Source organism: Eretmochelys imbricata, chromosome 2, assembly GCF_965152235.1.
Source record: "Eretmochelys imbricata isolate rEreImb1 chromosome 2, rEreImb1.hap1, whole genome shotgun sequence".
In the NCBI taxonomy this organism is placed as follows: Eukaryota; Metazoa; Chordata; order Testudines; family Cheloniidae; genus Eretmochelys; species Eretmochelys imbricata.
Genome location: NC_135573.1, coordinates 116,511,733 through 116,530,907, shown reverse-complemented (window position 1 = coordinate 116,530,907; position 19,175 = coordinate 116,511,733). Strand labels below are relative to the sequence as shown.

The following is a 19,175-nucleotide window of genomic DNA, read 5'->3' as shown; positions in this document are numbered from 1 at the left end:
GGCATGTGTACTTTGTAATATCCTTTTGCAATGCCTGTGGGTCTTGTAAAGTCCATTGGACCAAAAGCAATACTACAAGGAATGTAGAAGGTCAGTAGGCATACCTGGGTGGAAGGGAGAAGAATAGGTTCTGTGTCCTCCCATGCCCACAGCCAAATACAGAAGTGTCTAACAAAGCTGGGGAGCTTTTGAATTCCATGAGCAATTGCTGAACTTGATACAGTAATACGTATAATAATAAGAGGTAACACCAAGGAGCCTGCGTCATGGACCAGGCCCCTTTTGTGTTAGGCACTCTACAAACACACAACAAAAAGATTGCCTTGGTGCCCAGAGAACTTCCAGTCTATGCTCCATTTGTGTCATAGGGTGAGATGCTCTGTGGGAGCCCTGCTGATCCTGGAGGATGGTGCATTGCCCAGCCGCTCCTAATTCATTTAAACACTCCTCTTGCTTCATTTTCTTATACGCATGAAAACATAAGAATTTTTACTCCTCCTCCCCCCCCCCCCAAGAAAATTTGTGTTAAGAAACAGTAATATTATTTTGCATTCTCACAGTGCTGTCCATCCGAGGAGCTCAACACACTTTAGAAGGTTTAATGGGCAGTCTACTTCATTTATCATAATTAAATTAAATTGATCTCATTCGAACAGAAAACCAAATTAAATGGTTGATTTCAGAATTAAGGCTCCACGAATCACCTTGGCCCTGCCCACTTAAAAAGAGCTCATGGCTGTCCTCACATGTAATACAACTACTTTAGAAAAATTTCACGTTGCCAACAAAAATTATACATTTTACACCTGGGCAGTTCTTTTCTCTCCTTCTTGGGGGGAAATCACGAGCTCAATTTGTGTGACCTGTGGTACTCTGACATCAGCAGCAAGTGTATGTAGAAGGCACAAGATAAAGTTACATAGCGGGCCTGCATCTCTAAAGTGAGGTGCAAATCATAGAAGGAGAGGGAATGACTAACATACAATGAGGTATCTAATCTTAATGGAAATAATGGACGTGATATGTTGGTGTCTGGCTCAGAGCGGAATGTGGGATGATGTTGTCTGAAAACCTATTTAGAGAGTAAGATGCAAGACTGCAGGATGGTGGCCTGTAAGTGGGTCAGGTCTTTAGTCTGTGCCAAGAAGGAAAGAAATGTGTGTCTGGCCCATCATGGTCATGTGGACTGGAAAAGGGTCAATGACTAGGCAGTGGTTTCGAGATCAGCCTGAGATAGGGTTCTGTATTCCATGGTCGATATTATAGATTAAAGAAATGCAGGTGTAAAGAAATGTGTCTTATGGGTGGATGAGAGGTCACATATGTAAGGTCAGAATTTTTATTATTATAGTACCTTAACTCTGCATTCCTTCACTCCAGTATGTCTCCCTCCCTGTTGGTTTTCGTTTTGTTGGTTTGTGTTAAACTAAAACTTTCTAATTAAACTTTACTGTAAAGCAGAGGAGTGAGTTAGTGTGTATGTGTGTTATACAGAAATTCTGATCTTTTAACTGTTTTAATAGAGTTTTTACCTGGAATACACAGTAGAGAGGATATATCCTGTGCTCACCCAGGAGCAGAAGACAGGAATATGATGATGTTAACAAGGTGGGGAGAAAAGGAGGTGTTTGTTTGGAAAAAGCCTAGTCACTAAAGCCTGTGGAGCAGGGAAACCCTGCCGATAACACCTCGGAAAATAAGAGGCTCTGTCTCTTTCCTGACTTTAAAGGAGTGGTGCCTTGTAATAAATGGCTGCCATGTGGCAGCTGTCTCCCAGCTTTGTGAGTCTGGCAGTAGTTAATCCTGTCAGCAAGGCACACTCCCTGGAAAAGAGCAGCAAGAAGAGCTGCACGTTCTTAAACAATTCTATCCAAAACCTTTTTTTGTTTTGTTGTTTAATTGAGTCTTTTTCCCATGAAATCAAATGTGGTATTTCAGTGAGTTTCTCATCTAAAAGTAGTATTAGTAGAATGTGCTATGAATTAAAAACAAAATGAAAATAAACAAAACTTCACTGCAGGGTGTGTAAGAGAATCGCTGCACCAAGGAGGAACTCTCTCCACAGTACTGCCATCCTAAAGTATTCAAAAATTGAGTCAAGCCACCCCTCAAAAAATCATGACTGGCTTACACTGCCTAAGACGCTTAAAAAAATTTAATTTTATTTGCTTTCTTGTTTGTTTTTACCTCTGGGTTCATGCTTTCCAGCTTTTCTCCACAACTGTGAGGGCTGGAAACATACATATAAAACGCTTTTGAGCAAAAGCTGTGATGCTCATTTAATACCATGGCTCCATCAGATTTTACAAGATGTGATAAAATCGTGATAGGTGGCAACCATGACATTGTTATTCCCCTGATTTCTAATCAAAGTTTTCTAATGTCATGCATCGTTTTACTAAATTAACTCATTCGGTGCAAAGCGCTGTGGGGTGCGGCTGTGTAAGGTGTTCCCAACTGAAAGCTGGGTGAGGGAGGGGGCTGTGCTAATACTGTCCCCTTAGGGCTTTTGTCTACACTGGGAAACTGACCAGCATAATTTTATCAGTATAGTTGTACTGGTATAACTCCCCATGTGAACGCTCTTATCCTGGGCTAAGAGTTCTATTTTTCCTAAGCTGCTTCCAAAGTGACAGTATCGCTAAAATTCCCCATCTAGCCAAGCCTTCTGTGAGTCTCTTTTTAAAAAAAACAAAACAAAATCCCTCTAAGGTGGTAGCGGATCATGACCAGGGCTCCCCCCAGAGATGCATAGCATTATCAGGAGATCGGCTGTTGCTTCCTGTGCACACTTCACACTGATGATCCAGCCTTCCTCTAATCCTTCCTCAGCCTGTTCCTGTTGCAGCTAATGCTACTCCAGCTACATAGTGAAGAGTGCAGGGTTAGGACACTAGTTGCTGCACAAATTAGTGCCTGACACACACATCTGAGTTCCATGAGGAAAGATGCACTGAACAGCTTCAGGGGAGGGTATTAAACTGGAGAGTGATGTCTGATACGTTTCTGCTCATCTGATCCACCAGTTGGGACTGACGGGCCTCCCCTCCTGACCAACAGGTGCAGAGACCGATTGCCAGTGAGCAATTCGACATCACCAGTTTGTGGCTTTCCTTCGTCTCAACATTACTATGACTGCTGTTTTCACGATGCTGTAATAAGAACAACCAGACCAATTGTCCCCAACCGATTCATTACAGTGGATGCCTAGGCATCTGCATGACCAATTGATAAGACACAGAAGTCCCCGTTTGTAACTTGTCTCAGAAACAATTGATTGCAGGCTCTGGCTGCACTGCATGGAACACAGATGCCTGCTCTTGGCCCGCCTTTAAAGGGCAAAGCTGCAGCATCATGCCTTTCATCAGGTTCTCTCTCCTCCTGTTCATTTTACAGCAGGAATCCCATGGCTTGAACTGGCTATACTGTCTGGGATTTCAGCCTCTCTGTCACCGTTGTCCAGCTCTGCCTGCATGTAGCCCTCATAGGTTTTTTTCAGCAGACGTTTTTAGAATCCAGGAGCACTTTGTCTTGGGTTGTAAGTTTTTTTTTGTTTTGTTTTTTCTGTTTTTCTTTTTCTTCCCCCCACGCCTCCTCCCCTTTTTTTCTTTTCACCATAAGCTTTCCACCTGGTTCTTCCAGATTTAATCCATCTGTTCTATTATTGAGGCTCCTGGATGTGAAATCCCTTCCATAAACTGGAGTACAGTGCCTGGCCATCCTTTCCTTTCAAAGGGGTATCTGACAAAGGTTAAAGTTTATTCATATTAATGATCTGGCTGTATTATGGTTCACCTTTGTTTTGTTTTATTTTTTAACAAACGAGGACCCAACCACAGATCTCTTTACCTGTTGCAATTTAGACCATGTTTCCTTATTTTACAGCCCCAGCCTGTCTGTCTTGGTCGAATGCAGTGTTGCAGCCCTGTCAGTCCCAGGATATTAGGCGAGGTGGGTGAGGTAATAACTTTTATTGGACCAACTTCTGTTGGTGAGAGAGACAAGCTTTCAAGCTTACACAGAACTCTTCTTCAGGTCTGGGAAACATATTCAGAATGTCACAGCTAACTACAGGGTGGAACAGATTGTTTAGTATAAGTAGACAATCTGTTCCATCCTGTGTTTTAGCTGTGACACTGAATAAGTTTCCCAGATCTGAAGAAGAGTTCTGTGTAAGCTCAAAAGCTTGTCTCTCTCACCAACAGAAGTTGGTCCAATAAAAGATATTTCCTAGTTGAGCCAGGGGGAGTGCCATGTGGTGCTTTGATGTCTGATGCACTACTTATCATAACGCACCACTAAAGGAGTCTAACAAGTATCCCTTTACCCCCCTCCCCCCCCCAGGAGAAAGGGCACCTCTCATTTCTCACCACTGTTTAGTGAGGGAAAAGAGACCCAGGAGCCATTACAGGGAAGGCATTTCCTCAGTTCTTTCATGGCTTCTCTGCAGAAACAGCGCCTGGCTGTATAAAGGGCCACTCTCCTTGCTGGCTTGTTTTGTATCTTCGCCCCAATGAGGCTCCTGATCATGGCGTCCCCAAGAAATACAAAGCACTAGCAGGAGTTCAGATACTACAGTAATGAGTGCCATATAAGAACCTATATAGAACAAAATAGAATTCTCCTCCCCATGGCTCTTTCCCAAAGGTTGGCTGCTTGAGGAATGGAGCTTGGAAAGTTGTTCTGTCAGTCCCTCTTCTTGCCCAGTGAGATGAGAGTCAATACTGTCTAAGCAGCAAAATAATGCCCAGAACTGGGAAATGCTCATCTGTCTACTGAAAGACGCTACGTGAAGTCTCAAGCTGCTCAGTATTCTTGCAGCCAGTGCCACTCTTCAGGGAGGGAACTTGCCTGGCTTGCCACTCCATCTAAAGCAAATAAACCAGACTTAAAGCCAAGAAACACATCTACTTCCTGGAACTCTAAGTCATTCACACAGCTGTCTTAGCTTTCAGAACATATGCAAAGCAGTTCTTATGGGAGACACAGTAATGCTTTTGTGTCTGTCTTTAACAAGCAGAAAAGGAATAGAGGAATAGACATACCGGATAACACCAAAGGTCCATCTAATCTAATGTTTCCTCTGATGGTTGTCAGTTCCTCCAGCTTCAGAGGAAGGCAGCCGGCTCCTCATTTCCAGTTGTGCCATGCTGTAGCATGAGGGGTTAGAGAGGAGAGGAGTGAAAACTCCTTCCTGATTTTTTTGTGGGCCTTCAATTTGTTGCTTGAGTGTTTTGTCTTATCTCGTGTAGCTGATAATTTTAGGGCTACTAACAACATTATCCAGATCACTTTCAAATTCTGATCTCCTCTTCACTTGAGCAAGGTCCTGAAGATACTGAAATACGTAGAACCTTATTTCCTGGGATTTTGTTGTTAAATAAGCTAAACCCAGAAATGGAATGAGCAATAAGGATGTGGGGAGTTTCTTCTGACTAGCTTTCCATGTCATGTGCTAGCTGTTGAGAAATCTGTAGGTAGGCGTGATTGGGAAAGAAGGGGTTTATACTCTTCAGCAACTATCCAACCTAAATATGGGTCAGTAGTGATCACCGTCTCAGTGTCTGACTCTCTGGTGCCTGGCACTTTGTGTAGTCACTTACACTTGTGCAAAATGTTACCCAATCAGAATGGGAATGTTTCACACCCACTGTGCAGATGTAAGTGACTGACTAAGGTGCCGGTCCATTGAAGAGCCAGGCACTCAATCCCTATCTGGGGCCATCCAGTTTTTGCTCTCACTTTCAGTACTTGCACAGTAGATCCAGCTTTATTGCCTCACAGCTTAATCTCAGTTAGGGAGGCAGTTCCCACCACATATACATAAACATACCATGTCAGACAATGAAGAAACTTTGATGCAACATTAAAGTTCAGAAATGGAGCACAAAAGATAAGATAGAGACCAAATTCACAGTTACATTAGGGCTGCTTTTGTGTCACTAACGTGGCACAGGGCAGCTGGAGCATACTCATGAATATCATCCACGAAATGGCAGGGGACTGGTTCACCACTTCATTATTTTAGTTGCACGCCAGTATAGCTGTACTGGTTTCAGTACAGTTACGTCATGCATCTGGAGTAACTCAGTGGTGACTCAAAGGGCAGTAGTTTTTTCAGCATCAGTAACTTGCCCATGTTGCCAATCCTACATGCTTTTATGGTACATATGTATTTTGTTATCTAAGCTCTTACAGAGGAAAAATAAGCATGTGGGTTATTGACTGGTCTTTGAGGGTAAAGGGATGGCAGGTTTGGTCTTTTTGTTTTTTTAACCAAGCAAAAGTATAAACCATTATGCCTACATAGACACTAATATAAATACACCAAATGTTGCTAACAAACTCTAATATAAGTAACAACATAAAAGGCTCATAACCAAAGAGGCAGTCTCAGTTTAGTGGTTGGAGGATTCCCTTAAGGATGTGCTGCTCTGGGTTTTGTGAGTTTAGAGTGACGTTTTCGCTGGGTAAAATTCTACCTTTTACGTGTGTGTATTCAGACATTTTCGGAAATATTCTCCGTGCCTTTTTGGCTTAATGCTAAGTAGTAGAAAGAACTGCCGCCATAAAGTCCTGTTCCTCTGTCTTATCCTTTTTGCTTTTCTTTTCATATAGGCTGCTCTGTACTGGTGCTCCTGCAGTGGTGACAGTGAGGTGACGCTACCAGTAAACTTCTCTGCCGTTGGGGCCTCGCCAGCACCAATACTTCAGTAGCCAGGGCAGACTTGCTATTAAAAAAGGTCAGTTGGAAAACTTCCTTTGGTTTTCCTTTGCTTCAGGCAGTGGCACTGAATAGTATCACTCTTTCTTCTTCCCACCCAGCTTGTTTCCTCCCCATCTCCTCCCTGAAGGCTTTGATGCAAAATTTGAGTAAAACTATAATCCTGCTTTTGATGTGACCAACAGCATGGGAGATGAGTGGGGAGAAAAGTTTCCCATTGCATGCTCTGAGTGAAATTCATTCCAGTGCAGAAACTCGGCACAAGACCTATGTGCCACGTACGTCTCACTTAAGTCCTCATTTGAAGGCTCAAGTGCAACTTTAGTGGTGAATAGGTTTGGTGCTGGACTTCTAAATGGAGGTGAATTTCAACCTATGAGATGTATCTTTCAGAACACCGAGAAAGAAACTATCGTGGGCTCTTTGTCCCAGATGAAATGTCCCCTTGCTGATTTGAACAAAGTTATTCCTCTCTAAATCTCTGCATTAGTAATGCTGCCTGGACTTACATTTAAACAATCTTTGGTTTCACTTCTCATTGAAAAAGTAGGTCATTTTAGGGGGATGGTAAGTAGGAGTAGTAATGCTTTTTAGGCCCAGAAGGGAAAAGTGTTTTGAAATGCATTGTGTGTGTGTGTGTTAAGATGGGAATCCTCCTTCCTCCCCCCAAAAGAAAAGAGTATCCATAGTATAGAACATAGTGTGTTTAATGAAACCAAGAAAAGTGTTTGGCTGAAAGTATTAAATTTTCTCTGGCCCAATTAATTCACGGCTTGTATTTTAACATTAATGTGGGTTTTTGTTTTTTTTTTTAAGTGGAACAATGAGCTGCTTTGTGCTATACATCAGATTTGCTCTCTCCTTGCCTGGACTGTGTGTATTGTGTGCTTCTTCCTATCTATTCCAAAGGGAGTGCTCATGTGCAAGACAGTAGAACAAACTGTAGTAAAAACTTGTAATCGCTCCAAAGGGTTGGGGCACACTTTTTGCTTCTGTAGCACCTTCTCTTTGGTGAGTCGAGTGACTGAAGAAGCATCTTCTCTCTTCCTACCCTCTTTAAAGATTGTAACCAAGGTTCTCCTGTTGCTTTCTCACTAGTGCGTTTAAAATGAAAGGAGAAGATGCTGTAACCATCAAGAATGATCTTTTTTTAAGATAAAATGGGGGGGGCGGGGAGGAGTAAATGTTGATGAGCTGAGCTTCAGCTTACTGTGGAGTCACATTTTATCCCAAAGGAGGAAATAGATCTAGCAAATGCCTTCCTGTTCAGACTGAATGGGAAGCAACAAGTTTTACATTATTTTTGTTCAAGCCTGTGCTTTACTGTGTCCCTTCAAAGCTGGTTGTCATTTGTTTCAGATCTCGCCTTTATCACAAACCGCTATTTGCAGTCTTTAGCTTTCTGTGGTCCTGCATTGTCTCAGTCGCCTACAGATGCTACACCTCTAGCCACAGCAGCCAGGACCAGAGCGAAGGGACAGATTCAAGGGAACCTGCAGTTGTGTGTGTGTGTGTGTGTGTGTGGAATGAGGATGGAATGCTTACTCCATAGGGAATTAATTCAGTGTTTAATACAGCCCGAGGTGGTATTGCCTCCAAGCTGAGCTCCCTCTTCACTGTGGACCTCCCTGTCTCCTTTAATTGGGAAGGGGGGTAATTGCCCAGTGGAGCAATAAGCAGAGGGATCCCCAAGAGCTTGAGAAGACAGGCACTCCTGTAGCCAGGCAATTAAAGAACTTCCATATTGTTGGCTCTGTCTCCCCAGTTGATTCCCTGAAATAGGTTCAGTGGGCCAAACCTTCCCTTTTCTACTTGGAAAGGGGGGGGGAATGCACCCTCCCCTCCACAGATGTGTAATAAATTTTGCAAGAGAAGCCTCACCGAATTTTCCTGCCCCAGGGCCCCTCCCTGCCATGGGTTTCCCACAGGAAGAAGTGATTTGGCCCAGTATTCTTATTGTTGCTATATCCTATTGCAAATAGAAAGTTGTGCTTCCAGAATCAATGCATGCTATTGTCTTTGTTTCAATGGTATAGTTTTCCTTCCCACAACAGTACTAGAATATATTTTAGTGCACTCCAATAATACTTACTCTTTCAGAAATTAAGTTTAATTCTTTAAACTGTTTGCAAACTAGGAAGTTTTTAATGTACAGAAAAAATTGGTCTCCTGTTTAAAAACAAGATCAGTATCCAAACATCTTGTTTGAGTTGGCAGAAAGCTGTATTTTAGTTTGTCATAAAATAGCTATTTGTAAACAGAAGCTGTTATGGGCTGCAATTGTACTGGATTGTGCCCTTTCTGAAAGGTGTACACCAGGCATACTTGCACAGACATTGCAAAACTGAAGGTGAGATTTCAGGGTGATGTTTGCATGTCTGCCCTTTTCTTTCTTTCTGATGACCACTTTGAATCAACAGCTAAAAACAATGCTAGGAATTCAGAATTTATTTCTCTGAAAGGACCCCCTGCGGTATTTAAATTAACGTGGACCACACCCTGTTTTTACAGTGGTTAAATGGATTCATTTTTTTGTTTGTTTTTACTGTTTTAGAAAGTATCTGATAATTAAGGATTGACATGTTGGTTATTGGGTGAAAAATTCAAGAATAGTTATTGATCTGCTCAGAAAGAAAGATGGTTAAACTAAGTTTGTTTTTTGCTTTAACAAAAACAGAAAAAGGGTTTAATATTTTTTCCAGTTTTTCTGTTGTATTAACTAAAGGGATGCTGTTAAGTAAGATTAAGTTTGGGCCAATGTCAAAAATTGTAAACTATTAGGGAAATGTTGTTGTTGTGATTTTTACTTTTGTAGTTGTTGTTTTTAAAATAAATCTACCCCTGCATGAACCCTTCATCGCTGAAATTTAAAAAGTAAAAAGCCATCACTTTTATGGGCCAAAATAAAGTAAGCTGACACTGCAGCTAACAAAAACCCTGATCTGAGAGCTGTGCAAAAATGAGGAAGATAACAAAGAAACTAATTTGAATTCTGCTAGAAACACAGTGCCTGATCCTGAAGTGCAGGTCACTTGCAACCCTTATTGAACTCAGTGGCCATTTTAGATACTCAGCCCCTCCCAGGATCAGGCCCACATCAGAAAGGAAAATCAGTGCTTGCAGAGTGGAAAGGTATTAAAATTAGTAGAGAGTGAGTCATTCAGGAGAGTATAACATGCAGTTTATAAAAGCCCAGTTTAGGGAGCAGGCCGCATTGTCTAGTGTGTAGACCACAGGACTAGAATCAGGACTCCTAGGCTTTAATCCAAACTCTGTTACTGACCCAAAGTGTCAAGTTATTCAGGTTCTGATTTAGGACAGATACTTAAGCACATGGGTAACAGTTAAGCAAGTGAGTAGTCCCTCAGAGCTTGATTCTGCCATCCTTCCTCCCACTGAGGTGAAGATAGGTGTCGCGTAAGGAGCTGTTCAGCATGAGCAAACATGGAAGAATTGGGCCCTCCATCTCTCTCTATGCCTTTGTTTCTCTACCTGTAAAGTGGGCATCACTGGGATGTTTTACTAATTCATTAATGTTTGCAAAGCTGTTTGGGATCCACTGAGAAGTGCTACATAAGTGCAAACATATTATGTAAGCTCAATGATGCCTTAAATGGGATAATTACAGTAAGATGTGCTCATTCTTTTTACAAGAAAATATTCCTTATTGTTTTCGCTGCTATTTGAGGCTTGTAGCCTCTGCATATAGGGAAATAAAAGCACGTAATGCCGTTAAAGGCCTGCTGACAGGAACCATTTTGATATCTGAGATGGTAAAGCTTCCAAAGGCTGATGTTCTTTGTTTCAATAGTGAAGTAACATAACTGTATTTTTCTTTAATGTTACCATAGTGCAACTCTCTGTTAAAACTGTAATTGCATTTTGCAATATTACCTACTAAAAAAAAAATTCCCCCAGGAATCACTTTTTGTTTGTTTGTTACATTTTGTTGTTTTCCTGGAATGTCTGCCACTCTAAAAAAGGCCTTCAAAAAACTACTCTAGCATATTGGAACCAGAGAGGTGTCCTTCTCACAGAGTTAGAGTTGCTGACAATAGCTTGATAAGTGCATGTGTGGCTTCCAAAAAAAAAGAGAGGGGGGGGTGGGAAAATATTCCACCAGCAATTGCACCAATTTATGTATATTTTCAATAATTACTGATAAACTGGGACACTGGATATGAGAAATGTGCTGAATGGTTCCAGAAATTTCAGTCGTCCTTTCCACTGTTAGCATTAATCAAAGGGTCATCATGAATTCATCTGTTAGAATAAACTGTAATTTTTCTAAAAGGAAAGTGCGGAATGTATGAACTTGAATTACTGAAATTCTCCAGCTACAGAATACACTTGAATTTCTAAGCCAGATGTCAGTAGTGTCAGTGATGTACTCGGTCTAGCTCCCTTTTTTGCAAGTTGAATCTGGGACATAAATTAGGGGGATGAAGTCTTTCTCTGTTAAAACTACCTCGTAGTTAATATATTCCTTCTTCCCTCCCCCCTCCCCTTTCCTTAATACAGTACTAGAGGGTGCTATAGAGAATCTAGACTCTGCTAAGCCTAATACACTAAGTGGGGAGAGCAGCAAGCAAGAAGAAAACCTCATTGTTCAACAGTCAAGGGAGGAAAATGAAGGTAACTTATTTAACTAGAATTGTGTGCTTCATTAATGTAAAGGATCAGCAAGATTTTTAAGAGTTTTCCCCATCCCTAATAATTTTATTTATATATATATATTAAGCAGAAGCACAAACACTTACACTCACCACTGCAAGGCTTACAAATGAAGACTCTTTTGGCTCTTTTGGCACAGCATTACTTATCCCCATAAAACACCTGTTTATAATGTTCAGACTTCTCTTTTGCCAAAACATGTTATATAACGGATCATGTGTACATGTCCCTTGATATACATCCCCCGCATGTCGTCTCTTATATATATTCAGTGGCTTTCCCAGTATATATTCAGATTTTAAGTCTTGGGTTCTGTGCTGCTCATCTTGAATGATGAATCTGCTGGGGTTTTAAAGCATGCACTTCTTATGTTTCTAAAGCAGGATATGAAAGACTTACTAGTATGGTAATGTTTACGTAATATGTCCATAAATTGGAACACCACACACCTAGTGCCCCAACTATTTAAGCATGGTATCTGAAACAAGAACATCCTTCTTACATGTACATATGATGTAGGATAAATATTCTGTGTATATTCTACATTGCACTTCTTATACTTTAATGTAACATTACCCAAAATACCTACTCACCCCCATAGCAATGTGTTTGCAACTGCAGCCGCTCATGAACAGTGCTCCAGTCTTTCACTGTGGACACAGGACACCAACAAGATGCATTATGCATTACCAACAAGATGCATTATGACAAGAGAATTAAGCTAAATCTGATTTTAAACCCAGGATTACTGGCTCTACAGTAGAACCTCAGAGTTAAAAACACGAGAGTTATGAACTGACCAGTCAACCACACACCTCATTGGGAACCGGAAGTGTACACACAGGCAGCAGCAGAAAGCAAATGCAGTACAGTACTGTGTTAAACATAAACTATTAAAAAAAAAAAAAGGGGAGGGGGGAGTTAAAAAAAAAAGATTTGACAAGGTAAGGAAACTGTTTCTGTGCTTGTTTTGTTTAAATTAAGATGGTTAAAAGTAGCATTTTCTTCTGCATCGTAAAGTTTCAAAGATCTATTAATTCAATGATCAGTTCTAAACTTTTGAAAGAATAGCAATAACTTTTTGTTCAGAGTTCTGAACAACCTCCATTCCTGAGGTATTTGGTAACTCTGAGATTCTACTGTACTGTATTGGGGGTTTGAAAATCAAGTTCATGTGAACAGAGCATTCAAATAAAAAGTTGTAACTTGGCTTATGTTTTCTAGAACTTTAGTAGCTTTCCCATTAATAAAGGACCCCAAACTGTTATGAACTACTGTTTTTTACTTTTTCAGATCACACAGGTTGTGAATTCTTTTGAGGCATGGACCACGTCTCTTCCATCAGCTGCATACTGCTGAACATCCCATTAGCTCGCCAACTGATCATCTCAGCACCTTTTTTTGTTTACAATTTCAGAGAAGCAGCTCAAAAGCTTAACCAATTACAAGACCCCAACTTTACCAAACAGTTTGGAAGGTACAGACTTGTCCTCCATTGACGCCATGATGTCAGCAGTAATGAGTGTGGGGAAGATCGCTGAAAATGGCGGGAATTCTCAGAACATCAAGTCCCCATCGAAGTCTCCTGCACCAAATCGGATTGGCAGGAGGAACCAGGTATATAATTCCAAGCTTGCAATGGGTGAGAGAGTTTCACAGTGGAGGAAAAGAGTTAATTTGCATTGTCATTTTTTGCATTTCAAATAGTACATGGTGGCATCAGCTGCTATGCATTGCAAGTCCATGTGTGGTTTGTGACTTTTCACAGAATAATCAGAGAAATCTGATCTGGAAAAGACCTTGTCATTTGCACACTGATCTAGGAAAACACTTAAACACGTGCTTAACTCTAAGCATGTGAGTATTCCCACTGAATTACCCTTAGTCTGTCCCTCTACCAGTACACATTGTTCCTTAACGTATAGTCTTTGTTAAACAAGTACATAGACTTACTGCATAACGCAATGCAAATGCATAAGGGCTGATCAAGTTTATCACATTTACCAGTTGACGGCACTGTATCAATACCACCACAAAGAAGAGAATTATATCAGTCAAAACAGTGTTACTTATGTGATGTTCCTGTAGCAATTTATTAATAGCCTGCAAACTGTCTTTCAGATAAATGGCTTCTGATTTGGCTTAGATTTTATTTCCTCAAAACTAAAATACGTTAATTGAAAAGAAAAATATGGCAGGGTGACATAAAGATAAATGCGATCATAGGAGTATATTGTCTGGCAGCTGGCATGAAAGATTTGCCTGCTAACGTTCGTTCACAGTCCAAAGTTGCATTAAGTGGGAGTGTGCTGTTCAGACTCATGTCAGTGGCAGGGCTACTAAACAGCTGTCTGCTGTTAGGACACCACATGATTTGGCTTCAGGAGAGTTTGTTAGTGTTGCTGACCTTTATTCCACCTGATATTTCAGTGGGCACCAGATCAAGGGATGCTCAAGGAGTAAATGTGACAGGATTAAGAGGGATTCTAATAGTGTAAAAATAAATAAATAAGTTAATAAAAGAGCTGATTTGTTTTTAGGTGGAGATAGATTACCACCAATGAGGTAAATACTTCTCACTGGAAAAAACGGAATTGACAGGATTTCAGGGCAATATTAAGTTTGAATCAGTCTGTTTTTGTAGCCTGACTCTAGCAAACCTGGATGCAGCAAATTTCTACGTACAGCGCAAAGCACATTAAAAGTGGTGAATTGTTTCAGTGCACTGCAAATATGAATCTGAAGTCTGGTGAGAATTGCCCCCCCTCCCACACCCTGGGAATAGTAAAAGGGTAACAGAATGTATTTGCTTTTCTGTGTCTCATTGCTATATTCCATGGGGTTATAGTGAAACAGTCTCTCCTGAATCCTTATCCCAAGTCTGTGGTTCTTTTGATGCTGCCTTTATCTTGGCTCTTGTCTGCCTAGAGTCTCATAAACACACATGCACATTAATCCTCGTCTATTATAACTTTTCATTTATTTTCTCCTAAAGAAAAGATGTTACAGAGAGGCGTCAGGGCACTTTTAGAGAGAAGGGAAAAAAACAAGAAAACAAATCAACCTAATGCCAAACTCCAAAAGGGATTTGCCAGCAGTTGGGTGCAGAAGGGCAGTGCCAAGTTGCTTTATTTAAGCAAGTGTAGTTAACAGATGAGCTGCGAATTTTATCTTTCAGTTCGGGAAGTGCTCTTTCACCAGCACAACTGCAGCAGCTCAGATAGTTAGGCCTTGTCTACACTGCCACAGTGCTGCAACTTTCTGGCTCGGCAGTGTGAAAAAACACACCCCTGCAAGTGTCAGCGCTGTAAAGAGCCAGTGTAGACAGCGCTGGCAGCTCCTCCCCTCGTGGGGATGGTTTTTTTACGCACTGGGAGAGCTCTCTCGCGGCGCTGGTGCTGCGACGACACAGCCATATTAAAGCATTTGCCGCGGCAGCACTTTAGTGTTGCTAGTGAAGACATTCGCTTAGTGTCGCATTTTTAATTCTTCAGTGATGCTGCTTTTACAGAAGCGATGCTAAACGTCTTTGTCTGGATTGAGTTAGTCACCAGAATTCCGTGGTTAGCCACCCTTGATTTGGTTGACCTGTATTATGGTATGCCGTGTGTACTATGTGAGCACTGGAGAAAGTTTGGGTTTTAGTTAATAATAAACCCCAGAGTCAATACTAATCAGCTCTGGCTGAGCTATAGTGTGTGTCTGATCTTTGCTTCAAGGTGAACCAGTAATGACTCTATCTTTTGTTATTTTGCTGATTCAAAGAGCAGGCAGTCTCGAAAGCAGCCTTCGAAACAATGAATTGTGTCATGTAGAATTGTATCCTTAGCTAAAAAGGGAAAAAGAGGTAGACTGATCATTTCACAGATATCTCTGGGGATTAAACACCATCTAAACTGTCAGCACAGCTGCAGGGATTTTCCTCACAGCACAGCGTGTTTGTTCTTCCAACCCAGAGCCAACTTTAACAGAGCTGCAGTGTAACTGGAGCTGAACATTACTCCACAAGCTGATTGTGCGCAATAAAGTTACATCTGTGGAGGGGAATATGTGTATTTTGATTACATATATATATATTCCATATGTGATATGTGCTACTGCACAGATTTGATCAGCTTTCTTGGGACTGTACAGATTTCAGAGAAACACCCCCCCCCCCCACTTGCCTTCTAATGTTTTTGCCTTCTAGTGTTTTGCGAATGTCAAGTACATGAGGCTTTGGCCCATGTTCAGGGGCTATAGTGAGGTCTGCTATAGAGAGTTGTGTATAATCATTTATAAACAGTGGGAGGATTTTTCTGTGTAGGAGAGAAGGCAAAAAAGGCTAATCATTGCAAATTAGATCACAAGTCTCATGCTTTTGGGATTTGAGATCAGTGTTATTGTTTACTCTGTTTCGGTTGAAAAGATGCAGAAAAATGGCCATTTATCCATACAGAAAAGTCCTATTAGAGGTTAATAGGAAATAACCATTCTTTTAGAACAATTCTATAAAATTTAGTAGATAAATTATATTCCCCTCTATAGGGTAGGTTTAACCCCCTCATCTTCTCCCCGCTCAAAAAAAAAAAAAAAAAATCACCCCAAACAAACACAAACCAAAAAAAACTGTAGAGCGGTTACTGCTTTATTCATTTCTTTGGGACTTCAGAATAATTTCCCCAGCACCTGACTGGCAGCATCCCCTTTTAAATTCTTTAGTATGTAACCATAAGGGATTTTAGCCATCCACTTTTCAGTGGGATGGGCAACCTCCGTTCATGTGTATATCATACATTCTGGAAAAAGTTCTTTTTATTTGACATCTCCAGCGAGTTTTTTTAGAAAGAGGAAATGGATGGACACTGACACATACACACTATCTCTGATGGAGGATCTAGTCATCTTTTTTTCATTATTGCACCAAGAATACTTAAAATGGCAGGCAAGAAAGTTCAAGTAGAACATAGCTTTTCAGTATAACATCATACTCGCTAGCCACAATGATGATTTTTGTGCATTCTTGAGATACCAGGGGGTTAAATAACAACATTGGGTCTTCCTGGTTGGTAGAGAGCTACACTGTTCTGCAGAAGAACCATGTTCAGTTTTCAGTCTCAGACTCTCTTGCTTTTTATTTGGCGGCTCAGGTAATAAGGGTGCACTGTGCTTCTGTGGAGGTTGTGGGTGGATGTGCCTTTCGTCACTTAACAGCAGCCCTGGGCAATTAGGTGAAATTAATTTGTTTCCACTTGGAGTCCCATTGCATCCTTGGCTTGGTGGTGCAGTCAATATCTCAAGGGCGTAATTAATAATATAAGGCTGGTTCTCCACTCTCACTGGTCTTATTCTGGCTTGACCATAGTTACTCTGGTTCGCACCATGTGAAAGGAGAATAACGTATATTGTGTTTGTGTTGATTATACTCTTGCATCATTACCTCTTGAAGGCTACAATTTCCTCAGATCTTGCAAACTTAAGAAGGGTTGGATCTGGCCCATATGTGGGTGGGATACTTCCAGGGAAAACCCAAGATGCTCTAAAAGGTGCTGTTGCTGATTCAATAGGTGCAGCCCTTCCCTGTGCGAAGCAGCAAAACTGTGATTCAGTGTTAAGTTAAGGGCACTGCACTCCTGCACTGTCATTCGGACAAGATGTAAAATATAGGCCCCTGTGATTTGTTTAAAGATCTCATTGGTCCTTGTTGGAAGATTAGTGGTGTTAACCCTCATGTCCTGGCCAACTTCCAATTTGGGTACTTGTGCTCTGCTCGCCTAAATTCCTTCTGGCACTTTCAGCTGGTCACAACGGTTGCCTTCACTTCCTGTCCCAAACTGCTGTTGCAAAGTTGCTGTGAGCTGTGAAACAGCTGCTGCATTTCCGTGGTGGGTGAAGTGACCGATACTTGTAAATTATAAAGTTTCTGAAGCTTCCCTTAGGGTCTTTCAGGATGATGATTGTGTAAATACAAGTTATTGTTCTGTTCTTTGAGAGATGTTCTTATGTTTCTTGCTTATGATTTCAATCCCCATCAGTAGTTGTGAGATTAGCTTTTGGGTTTCTCTACTTTTATGTTTGTGTGTTTGTTTTTCTTACAGGAAACAAAAGAAGAGAAGTCTTCCTATACCTGTCCTCTGTGTGAGAAGATTTGCACTACACAGCACCAGCTAACTATGCACATTCGTCAGGTATGCAGACTACTTGTCTTAATCGTTCTTTTATATTAAAGAGAACGCGGTGACTTGGAGAGAGATCCATTTTTCAGTAACAAAAAACATTTCCTTGTCCAAACCCAGAAGTCCTTCATTATGAATATGGTTCACTTTTCACGTACACATTTGTGCCTTCATATTTAAAAAAATTTTTTGGAAGGCACAAATGTTGCAGGGTTTTTTCCCCTCTACCCCAGCCTATTCCCAAGCAATGAAATGTTTCCTCTTCAAGGCAGTTTAAAGTTATCTGAGGATTCAGAACAACATTTCCATTAGCAAGACGTGTCCTGCTTTTATTGTCTGTTTCGCCATAGTCACCTTCAACATCCATGCAAATTAAGGACAGGGAACACAGGAGCTATTAGCTCAGGCTGGCATTGAAGCACTTCTGTCCTATGCAGAGTCTAGCAACTCTGAGAAGCTAGACAAAGAAGTGACTTTGCAAACAGCACCATTTTTGTGGAGCTAAATATGTCCTCCTGCTTCTCTCTTTTTTTTTTTTTTTTTCATAATAAGGAACAAAAAGAGATCTGCTCTGAACATTGAGGTTGTGGTTCACTTTCTGGTGTCCATTGGATAAATGTGTACTTCAGTTTTCCCTTTTATGCTAAAACTAGGGTGACCAGATAGCAAATGTGAAAAATCGGGACAGGGGATGCAGGGTAATAGGAGCCTATATAAGAAAAAGACCCAAAAATCAGGACTGTCCCTATAAAATCGGGACATCTGGTCACCCTAGCTAAAACATATAGTTTTAATTAGCATCATCATCAACATATCACACTGATTTTAGTCTGTGTAAAGATCCTCACGTAGTGTTGATAACTAAGGGCCAGATTCTACCCTAAAAGGCATGTACATAGCCACAAAAATCTGGTGTCCATCCAATGGTAGAATAATGCTCTAAATTCTGTCACCTACTCATTTTAAATAAATGTAAAATGACAAAAAAGCATAAACATTTTAAAATGTTTCAAGTTTAAACAACACCCTCCACCCCTAACCATTTGTGTCTGGATCCCTTTTCGCCCTCCTGCATTGCACTCTACAGTGGATGTGCCTGTGCGATGTATTGCATAACACAGTAGGCCTACATTAGCCAGACATTCCTGGTGTGGTTTTGTGGCAGCAAAGGGGTTAATGAAAAGAAAAGCATGTAAAGTTTACCTTTACGTAGCGTACCTGCTAAATAGCTCTTTTAAAAAAACCAAAAAACAAATCCAAAACACAACTACTTTTTTAGCTGTTACAGTTCTCTGATATTTCCTGGGCAGTACATAGGAGGAATTCAATGAAAATCATTGCTTTCTTTAGCATAACACTGACACTGGAGGGACAGACCATTCCTGCAGCATCTGTGGAAAGTCTCTGAGCTCAGCAAGCTCCCTTGATCGCCACATGCTGGTGCACTCAGGTGAAAGGCCTTATAAATGTTCAGTATGTGGACAATCCTTCACCACCAATGGGAACATGCACAGGTGAGTGCTGATCATGACACAGGAGTGTGGAAAAGATTGTGGAATGTGTGGGCATTATGTTTCCTTGGCAGGACTGTCAAATAAGGAAAAGGCTTTTACATGGATAGG

General features: G+C 41.0%; 1 protein-coding gene across 7 annotated transcripts in view; it reads left to right on the top strand.

Moving 5' to 3' along the window:
• RREB1 (ras responsive element binding protein 1) overlaps window positions 1–19,175 on the top strand; it is a 142,625-nt gene that overhangs the window by 53,328 nt on the left and 70,122 nt on the right. For 4 of the 7 annotated variants that reach the window (XM_077810672.1, XM_077810673.1, XM_077810671.1 and 1 more), the window contains 4 exons: window positions 11,246–11,359; window positions 12,816–13,015; window positions 17,476–17,565; window positions 18,904–19,067. In XM_077810672.1, coding sequence (XP_077666798.1) covers window positions 11,246–11,359; window positions 12,816–13,015; window positions 17,476–17,565; window positions 18,904–19,067 — 568 coding nt within the window. Of the gene's footprint in view, window positions 1–6,618; window positions 6,744–11,245; window positions 11,360–12,691; window positions 13,016–17,475; window positions 17,566–18,903; window positions 19,068–19,175 lie in introns of all 7 variants that reach the window. The other 3 variants (XM_077810675.1, XM_077810677.1, XM_077810676.1) reach the window with 2 other exon arrangements.